We start from the raw sequence: 10547 nt of genomic DNA on the forward strand, positions 1-10547 counted from the left end.
TTGGGAATAACATTTAATCATTTGAGTATTACGTGGATTACGCACTGCAAGCAAACGTAGTTGTTCAGAAGATGTAAGTATAAAGCAACTCCAGCAAAGTCGACAAAGCGTGGCCAAGTTTACAATATTTTTAAATTGCGCAAAAATATAGCAAACTCGTTTATTTAAATGTTTTCAAACGTAAAAGAGTAATCAGATATCCTGAAATTACTGATAAAAATTTGTCTGGGGAATTTTCTGTTAAGTATAAATTATCAATATAAAGGTAATGATTTAAGACAGGGCCGGAGCCAAGACCTTTTTTCAAGGGTAGGGTCGCACTTCTCGTTGAACACTATATTTCATTGGCAGTAGAGTGTCGCACTTCCTATTGTTTTCTGTGCTAAAATCCATTGTTATCTTTGTTCATTGTATTGTTCTTTTGGCCAATCCTGAAGCCCGTTCAATGAGGTACGAGGCGACCCTTTTTCAACGGGATGCCGTGAAGCCAAATTTAAAGTCATTACTTTGGCCAATCACAGAACCTAAAAATTAAATGAGCCAATCATTCGTGCAGCCGGCATCAAAGCGCGGGAATATGCGCAAGAGCAAGTAACAGCCAATTGATTTCGCTGTTGCCTCCGATTGGTGTTGTGTTACCTTGCGATAGCCATGAAAACTTTGAACTCTTCATCCGGGATATCACCAACGAATGAGTTGCTCCTTGAAAGCCCGTATGTCCGGTTTATTTCCTGTCGGTTTTGAATTTGTATGGTTTCCTAACAAACCGTAAAAGGACAGTGTAAAGAAAATTCTCTCTTACTTAAAACTAGATTTAAAGGCGGGAGCTTTAATACTATCAAAAGACAAGTACCTTCCCATAAACTCGAACAAAGTCCCCCAGCTGTTTAGCCAAGATACGCCGCCTAGAAAACAATTAAACGAAAACACTGAAATAAAGTCAGTCACTGAAGAATCTTGGAATGACAAGAGAAAAAAATATTGTTATTTTCATAGCGTTAACACATAAATAGTGCCCTTTGCTCGATCACGTGACCAGCAGCCATCTCGAGGAAAGAAGAGTTCCGTTATCAAATGAATGTTCTTCTTTCATATGGAAGCTGTTTCCTGGTGTTTTCATCCAACATGAAGGACATGGCACAGGAGAACTTTCCGCCACGTGACATCCAAAGGAGACAATGCTTGACCTACCTGTCATGCAAAGGTAACTTGTGACTCGGTACGACAACCTTGAATGGCTGTTGCAGGTTACTTGCAGCTTTCTTTAGAAAACGAATCACCAAGTTCTGAATGGGAAAAGAAGCAGAAGTTAGTTCAAGGAAAGAGGATAGTGGCCAATTGATGACCGGGAAGGAATAGCAAGAGCGGTTTTCGCGTAAGTGTCGAAAGTACCTTTCGTGATTGCTATGATGTTGTATTACAACGCTCAGCAGCTGGCTTAGAAATCTCCCGCCACATTCCCAGCCTATCACAGTTTAAAGCAAAGACCAATTGCGATTTGCTCGCAGGCGTTTCCCGCGCTTTGCGCCGGCTACATGTACTTGCTTTTGACTATGATTGGTTAATTTAATTTACACGTTTGCTTGCTTTGAATCATGATTGGTTAATTTCATGTAAACGTTTGGTGTGATTGGCCAAAGTAGTTAATTTGGTTTAAGTCTGAAAGTCGTCGGTTGAAAAACGCTGCAAGAATAAAAAAAGCTACTTATTAAAAGACCAACCATTTGGTCGTCCTGTCTGCAGTCTGCAGTGTCCGACAAGTCCTCTGAATTGTAACTAAAAATGAACGGAGTAAACAGCAAATTTCTGAGATCTAGATAAAAAGATATCCTCGAAAAGCTGAAATGTGCTTTTACGTTTTAGAATAATCTGGCCTCACCTCGTCTCATGCACCAATCTTTGTTGAACTCGTTGAAGGTACATTGCAAACGCTTGCCTAGCTTGAAGCGTCCTAAAAATAGGATTTGTGAAAAGAACCAGTTTTCGTTATTGATACCTTTAAAACGTACACAACAGAAAATGCCTCTTCCATACTTGTGAGTTGGATAGTGTTTAAAGTATGTTGTAGCCTATCACTAGAAAATCCTACTGTTACCAACACTTGGAGTTCTTCGGCCCAAAACGGCGGACAACATCATATCCTTTAACTATAAATTACGTTTGAGAAAGTTATGCTTGCTTCAGAGTTTTGGAGTTATGTCATGCCTATCTCTATTTTTTGTGAATAAGCAATGTTCCAAATCATAGATAGAGGGCTGGATAAGAATGTTGATAATTGATTGGGTTGATATGGATGACAGTAAAGCCATCTTCCACCAGAAAAAGCCTTGAAGAATTGGTCTGCTTGTGAAATCTGAGCCCGACTGGACTAAATCCAGCTATGCTCTGAATGATGATAAGGATAATTTTTGGATTTCATCGATTTGATGTCTTCCTTGCCATCAGAAAGCCTCGCCACCGACCACTTCGCCAGCACAACAGTTGAGAGCTTTAGCAACGACGACGGGAAAGGCAACGAGAACGTCATCTAAAAACATGAATTCGCGTTATTGCAATCACTTCGCGACTATTCCAAGCTTTTTAATATGACAAAGTGTTGGCAGTCCCTTAGGGGAGAAAATGAAAATTTATCTCTAAGTGCTGGCGTTCTCCATAAAACCTTAAATTTGGCTATTTCACGTTGTTGTTTTGCAGACAACGGCAAAAAAAATAGACAAAAATGAAAAATGCACGTGCAAAGCGTGCAAAGCTATTGTTTTTGCCCACTAAATATGCAAATTTGTGACGCTCTCGTTACCATCGCCGTTGTCTTTGCTAAAGCTCTCTAGTATCACGCTCCGACACCTTCCACATCTAAAGGACAAAGAATATTGAGGATACCTAAACTTCGAGCCAGGATCCGAGCTAGGATCCGAGCCAGGATTCCAGCCAGGATTCGAGCTAAGATGAGCTTTCTACGCTATTTATTCTCGAATTTCTCGGTTAGGTTAGGGTCGAGAATCGGTTAGGTTAGGTCTATTTAGGTTGGTGCTAGTCTAGTTAGGTCTAGTCAGGGTTAGGGTAGGTCTCGGTTAGGTTAATTTAGGTCTCGGTTAGGTCTCGAATCCTGGCTCGGATCCTAGCTCGGATCCTGGCTCAAATCCTGGCTCGGATCCTGGCTTTATTCTTAGTTTATCTCAAGAATATTTAGTGGCGAATTGACTCCTGTTTAGACTTCTTAGTAGAAAGATGACCAATAAAGGCTCTGAATCCTGGTTCGTTAGTGACCTTTTGGCGGATTCGTAACTGTATTACTAACGTAAGTGTTCCCGCCTTGGACATGATGTCATCCAATCTGATTGGCTGATACCGCGGTTGCTTGGACAGTACTTGCTTCGACACCGTTTCACCGTTGATCGGCAATGGCGGCTTTTGTGCCCGCGTAGAATCATAGGATAGTTTAAAGTGAGGATGCTGAGGACCTGATGAAGACTCCGGCGCCTGTGATTCGGAAACTCTTAAATGCCTCAAATCTGCAACAATAATTTGCAAAACAACACTGAACATTAGAAAAGTTACCAAAGGATTCGATGTACGGACACAAAGCAATGACGAAGAACAACATCCCATGCCTGCGTGATAAGAAACTGGTTTCTCTTCCGTGTAATTCGTTCCCACGTGTCCTTCGGGTGTCGCACGCGGAGTGGTGACTTCGTCACGAGGTTTTGCTGATAACTCGTGATTTGTTGCGGATGTACCTTGAAAAAAAAACATGACCATGGTAACAAACGCACACAGAAGAACGAAAGTATTCTGTAACAACAACTGATTCCATTTTAATGCCATAACACATTTTGATTCTAAACTGTTTTAAGAGACGGAATATTTACCTGTGATTGATGTTGGAGTAGCTTTCTTCGTACGAAGGAGAGAGGGACTCTGCAGGAAAAAGAAAAGAAAACTGACATTTTTAACACAGTGGAGGGGTGATTTAGGTGCCTGTCACGAATATTTCATCGCATTTTGCTGGAGTGCCACATTTAATGTTTCAGCTGACTTTAGCCCTCTCCGAAATAGCCTATAAATAGACCATATTCGTATTTTCATTAATTGGACTGGAACGTAGCTTGCAATGGAGGCTAATGTTGAGGAATCTTTTCAAAGATATATATTTTTATTTTAATATATTTCCCCGCATTAGCTTCCATTGCAAGCTAGTTCCCAAGCTCGTTCCCAGGGTCTCTCTTAAAGGAGGAAAAGAGAGAGAGACCCTGGAAACGAGGTTGGCTAGTTCCAGTCCAATACTGGAAATACGAATATGGGAGTTCGACTGAGTGTGAATACAAAACGGCTACAGGTTAAAGTGCACCTAAAATGAATCTTTGCACCTGTTCGAAACGCACTGCGGTCATTTTTTCATTTTTCTAACAAATCCTGTCATTTTATTGGCTTCGAAAGTTGCGAAAAACCAAGCATCTTTTGTTCACGACCGAGTCAGAAGGGGAGTGGGTCTATTCCTGATTTGACGTCACAATCTACTTTGCATGCATTTTTACAAAGAGTTAATGCAATGTAAATCAGTATGTGACGTCAAATCAGGAATAGACCCACTCCCCTTCTGACTCCGTCGTGAACAAAAGATGCTTGGATTTTCGCAACTTTCGAAGCCTATAAAATGACAGGATTTGTTAGAAAAATGAAAAAATGGCCGCAGTGCGTTTCGAACAGGTGCAAAGATTCAATTTAGCGAAAAAAATATTTTGGGGTTAGGTGTACTTTAATCCTTCAACTTTGCCCAAAAAAGAAGGCACCTTAAGGAAGTCGCCGGTGTTGAAGAGACAAATTAACGGTGGTCCCAGCGTTTCTATTACGACTGCACCCGCAAAATACTTTACTCACCCAAGAGTCTAGTTTTCTTTCGTAGCAAAGTATCCTGTCCTTGATACTGAGGCAGATCTTTTCAGATACCTGTTAAAAACAAAAGTCGCCAGCGGACAAAGTGAGGATATGATTGTACAAAGAGTGACTCTTCGTTCTTTCAAGCTCGCTGCTAATGTTCGCATTCTCCATTCTTCGCATCGAGTGTAATAACTTCCCAATAGGCTTGCCAATGACTTCAAAAACCGTGTAAAACTATGAAAAACACCCATCCATACCTCGGTCGTTCCAATGATTGGTGTAACCTTTGGTTGCGGTGCTCCATAGGAAGTGACGTTTCTAAGACATAAAACGATACAGTAAACACCCGCATATAAGAGCACTTTTTTCAGGTTTAAGGCTGATTGTGTTCTTACTTGAGGGGTGCTTAGTGAGAAATCAGCCTGAAATCAGCCTTAAAATTGGTTTCAGAAATACTTCAAATTATATGTTACTAGAGGTTTAACAACATACAATGCTGTTTTGAAATATATTTTATAGACCTTATTCATAAATGGCGGCCAATTTATAATTCTTTTGTCGAAGTGCAAATTAGCCTACCGAGCCTCGATACCATACAGTGAATTGAAAAGAATTCTTGCTCTAAAATGAGGCTTGGTAGGCTAATTTGCACGTGGACAAAAGAATTATAAATGTCACCGCCATTTATGAATAAGGTCTATAGTTTGTAACGGTCCTGAGCACCACAGTACTTTGATATAAATTACTGTACTGTATTGTTTCCTTATCCTAATACCCTTTCCCTTTGTATCAAGAACATGTTTCAATTATCAGGCTGAATTTGTTCTTATTTATATGGTGCTGTATTGGCCAAATTTCAGCCTGATGTTCTTAATCCACTTGTTCTTATATGCGGGTGTTTACTGTATATGATATGACAGGAATGTCTGCGAAAGTTACCAAAGAAAAATCGGCGAAAACACACCCACCCACACAAACCTGGCTCGAGCGCTCGCAGAGGAATAACTTGCTGTGCTGGGTCTTTGAAAAGACGTTTTTCTGCATTGAAACAAGAGACGAAAATACTTTAATACTCCACATTTGACTGTAGTTACAGTCCACTGTTTTATGGCTTACGACAAAAAAATCGATGTTACGGTCATCTCGCCACCAAGAACATCAGCTACCAACCAGTTCGCCACTAAGATCTGTTGAGGCGCCGAAAGTGTCACAACTGAAGAACAAAGAGGACATCAAAATGTGGCGAGCTGATCTGCTCGCGAAACGTCCTGGTAGCGAGATGAATTGGTACCCAAGAAATTGACCGTTAAATGCATGTCCTCAGAAACTTTATGTTTCCGACAGTAACCCGAACAAGAACGAGCTGATCTCGACCGACCATGAAATAAAAGAAATTAATTTACAAGAAGTTAAAAGCATTATAAGACAAAAGGAGTTCACCTGCCAGGGAAGAGTCTTGAATGCAGCAAATGGTTGTGAGTTGTTCGATGCTCCAAAAAGGATCTGAAAATTTGAAGATCAAACGGGGATGTGAGACTTGATAAACCTTTACGAATGGGCTAGGTATCCCTGTGGTTACGGCACTGAATGGCCTCTTTAAGCTAATTTCTCAACAGTGGTCCTGATATCAAACCGAAAACGCTTATTACTTCGCCAGCTGGTTCTCTCATTCCATTCGGTTTTTAACACTCGCGTGTCGACTTGAACTTTTCCACATACAAAGGCACAGTCCAAAAGTTTCAAGCCTTATGCTGAGATTTCAGATACGTTTACCAGTGCAGTGACAAAAGACTGAAAAACAGGATTCCCATGAACTCACAACAAGACCAGGGGCCCTTTTCTCCAAAGTCACGAAAACTTTTCGGGCCCGAAAATCCATTTGTGAACCTGCCAACCGCTTGTTCAGGAAAGCCGATCTTTTAACATGATTTCAAGGTAACAAAAAGCAAAGTGACTGTGAAGTTTGATGACTTAAATCCTTTTCTTTTCTTGAAATACAGAGGAAAGTGTGACACCCGAAAATGGCCCGTAAAGTCTCGGGACTTTCGAGAAACGGGCCCCAGTTCCCGATTGTCTTGAGGACTCAATCGGTACAGCACTACAATGATATTGCAGTATTCACGGGTTCACGGGTTCAAGTCCCGATCAAGCCCAGGAATTTAGTTGTCAGGAATTTTTCATAACTGCCATGACGTAAAATCTTAAAGCGGTACTATGGAAAAAACATCAATTTTTTTTTCCTTTGGATTTCAAAACTACGTTAACTAACCAGTAAGTGACCCAAGTTTTAAGCCTTAATTTCAAAAAGACACTTACTGATATTAAGTGGATTTTCCCTATTTAATGGTCCGCCATTACTAACTTTAGAATCTTGAAAGAGCTGGATCGAGGAGAAAATGACGTCAAAGACTCACTCGTTCAAGAACGCAATGCGTTTGTACGCGACTGAAATCATATACAGCACGGGAGTTTCGGGCTTTCAGGTTTTTAAACCCGTATTTTGCATACATAATAAACGGCGTTTACAAGCTGAAATTGTAAGCTATATATTGAGTGAATGACGTAACGTTTTCCTAAATCCAACCCTCTGAGGTCCAGTCGGTCAGTTTTGAACGCGACTAATAGCGGACCGTGAAATTCAAGACTTACACTCAAAATAAACAGCCTTTGGATAAAAATCAAAGCTCAAAATTTTGCCAGACAGGTGTTAAGCAAACATACTTTCTAAATCTAAAGAAAAAAAGGAAGCGATTTTTTGATCATAGTACCACTTTAACAAGATTCATGTATGTATCTTCACTTCAAGCTCCCAATTCGCCTTGTATATCTTCTACAACCGAAAAGAGTTTGGAGGACTGAGTTTGATTGTTTGTGTCATCCTGAAGAAGATTATTCTTGGTGACCAATGTTTCGAAAATCCGAGCGACGTCCAGCTTACCAAGTTGGATTCTTACCCGTACATTTCCCAGGAGTCTGGGGTGGGAAATACTCTGACAAACCCTCCCCTCCTTGAATACTCTTCGCGCGTGTGACGTAATACCCTCGACTCTTCTGCCGTCAAACCATCTTCACTCTTTTTCTTGGCTCCCGAAGACAGCGGTCTCGTGCTTGGAATCAAAGCTCCACTTAATGTGGCCGATCGCTGCCTCTGCCAAAATAAAATACAGCGAGGCATGACACAAAAATCGATAGTACAAAGGCTTTTCTTTCGTTGTATTAAAGTACTTTGGCACGCAGCAATTTCTTATTCCTTCTTGGTCACAAGTTAAAAAAAGATAACAAAAGGCTATTTGTCCTCAGTAGCGAACAAAAATCCACATTCCCTAATGGAATCGTCTCGAGAATCACTGCGGGAGGAGTCGGGGATAGTGAGGGTGAGGGGGGGGGGGGGGGTTTCCTTTCATTTAGTATCCCTCAGATTACCTGATATCGGTTCCTTGACGGATCAACAAAACGCCTAGTGGGAAATTTACGAACCATCGGGTCATGTGCCACAAAACCTAAAATGAAAGACAGTTAAAATAAACGTGAATTTTCCAATCTTCCGTCCATTTGTTTTTTCTATTTTAAAACAGCTTCTGTACATCAAACATTTCAGCACTGTTCCACTTGACATTTGCTTCAACTGAAGCTTACTAGTAGAGTTAATAAAACCAGTAAAAAATGAACAATGAAATGCACGCAACTAGCAATGAGCGTGAGCGCGGAAACGCGTGCGTACTAAATAAAATGCACGGTCTACTACAAAACTAAAATTACTCTAAAAATTACTATATATAAATACTAGATTTAAAAATGTACCACCACTGGTTAGGTTTCGGATGGTCCGAGAAGTGGCGCGAGTATTTGTTCAATCAGAGATCATAGAGAAGCGGGGACAAAGAAATCCCGAAACCAAATGAAAATCACTACAAGGGGATACCGCTCTGTCCAAAACTGACAAAGTAACAAAAAATTAGGAAAGTGGTAAGTGACATTTCAGCATTATTTCCTTAACTCACCTGTTAAATTGAACATGTCAGAGACAAGATGGGACTTGATCTTTAGATCCAGCGGCGAGTCACTGCACAAATAATTAACAAATCACGTGGCAAAATTAAAGTAATGTGGGAAGGGTCAATTTGAAAATCTCAAAACAGACGAACTTCTTTGTTGCTTTACCAGGCTAAGGAAGGTGACAAGTTTACTTCTAACAGCCAAGGACGCAGATTCTCGTCAATAAGAATATCAAATCCGTATATCTCTGTTGAAAAAGAAAAATGTCACTCCTTTTACAAGTTTCGTTCCATTTTATCCAAAATTAATGTTTTCCAAAGATTCAGACCTACCTTCAAAACTTGAAAATTTAAGGTGGCTATGAATTCTTTCCAGATTTTTTTTTAACATTGCTGAGAGTTTTATCTTAGTCTTCTGATCACTTCTGAAAACAGGGATTGCTGATGTTCGTTTTTGGAGATGAGCGTGTACAAACAAAACCGAGGGTGTTTTCACACGGCTTTCCTGTCGCTGTAGTGATCTGTACGTCACGATAATTGCATCTTGTTCAGGGGTCATTGACATCGTCGTTACTCATGAAGCAGAAACGTATTGTTGGTTTTCACGCACGTGATCAACAGTCATGTTTTTCAACGAAAACAAAAGAAAACGTTTGCATGATAGTAGAGTTCGATTCTCGGAGGATTGGGTGGGGTCACAAATATGGCCACCGTTTCTTTGTTTAGAGGCACAAACATGGCGGCCATGACGTCATGGGAAAACCGAGAATAGGCCAATCGTGAAGCAGAGACGTATAGGCCATTGAGGAATTGCGCAGGGAACTGGGGCGAGTTTCAAATTTCATATTTTAAGCAAGAGCCGTTACAACGTAGATTTGATTTTAGTGGTGTACTATAGTAATATAAACCACCACTGAAATCAAATCTACGTTGTATCGGCTCTTGCTTAAGGACGATGCCTACTATTGTTATTGCGCATCTCCAGATACTCGGGTTTCCTATCGCCGATGCTTACTAATGCAGGGATATTTTTGCGCGGTTGAAAACTATCCGGAGAAAGTAGATCTCAGTAAGTACTCTTGGTATCCAAAAAGAAAATTGGGGGTAACCATGCATTTTTGAGAGATAATTAAGCTTCAATTTGAGAAAGAACGCCATACATTGCTTTGTATTTTCAAGCTTTTTACAAATATTATTTATGAATTATCTTTGAAAAATGCTTGGTTACCCCCAATTTTCTTTTTGGATTTCAATAACACTTGTTAAGATCTACGTTTCCTGCATAATCACACACCGGGGCAAAAATATCTTTAATTAGTAGGCACCGTCCTTAAAATATTTAGTTTCTCAACTTGTTATTACACCGATCAGATCAAGCCACTGATCCAACGTACACCGACAGGAAGATTGTCCTCGGTTGCTTGTTTCAAAACTCTTTCAAATTTCAACCAATCGATAAATTGACGCCATCACATGAAAGATAACATTGAGATTGGCCATCTGTGCAAGTTTGATGCTTTTAGGTCAAACAGAGACCACGTTACAGACTTAAAAACATAGTTAAAAATCCATAGAAACGTCTCTAATTTTGAGGCTGCGTCCCCCAAAACCATATACATTATTTACGATTTCTGTTATATTCATAAAACTAGGCAAACAAAGTGATTTTCACCT

The 10547-nt window shown here is 40.3% G+C and overlaps 1 protein-coding gene across 1 annotated transcript in view; it reads right to left on the minus strand.

The window, feature by feature from the left end:
- Positions 1-10547, minus strand: part of LOC137980441 (tubulin polyglutamylase TTLL5-like) — a 31595-nt gene that overhangs the window by 4551 nt on the left and 16497 nt on the right. Inside the window, exons 14-29 of the mRNA XM_068827887.1 lie at positions 9040-9121; positions 8880-8941; positions 8302-8378; positions 7833-8026; positions 6319-6381; positions 5857-5916; positions 5136-5196; positions 4879-4947; positions 3870-3918; positions 3612-3737; positions 3299-3512; positions 1880-1951; positions 1722-1776; positions 1192-1286; positions 854-905; positions 640-758 (exon numbers count right to left, since the gene is read on the minus strand). Of these exons, the coding sequence (XP_068683988.1) occupies positions 640-758; positions 854-905; positions 1192-1286; positions 1722-1776; positions 1880-1951; positions 3299-3512; positions 3612-3737; positions 3870-3918; positions 4879-4947; positions 5136-5196; positions 5857-5916; positions 6319-6381; positions 7833-8026; positions 8302-8378; positions 8880-8941; positions 9040-9121 (1450 nt within the window). The remainder of the gene's footprint in view (positions 1-639; positions 759-853; positions 906-1191; positions 1287-1721; positions 1777-1879; positions 1952-3298; positions 3513-3611; positions 3738-3869; positions 3919-4878; positions 4948-5135; positions 5197-5856; positions 5917-6318; positions 6382-7832; positions 8027-8301; positions 8379-8879; positions 8942-9039; positions 9122-10547) is intronic.

The sequence above is a fragment of the Montipora foliosa genome, chromosome 12 (genome assembly GCF_036669935.1).
Source record: "Montipora foliosa isolate CH-2021 chromosome 12, ASM3666993v2, whole genome shotgun sequence".
NCBI classification, from domain to species: Eukaryota; Metazoa; Cnidaria; class Anthozoa; order Scleractinia; family Acroporidae; genus Montipora; species Montipora foliosa.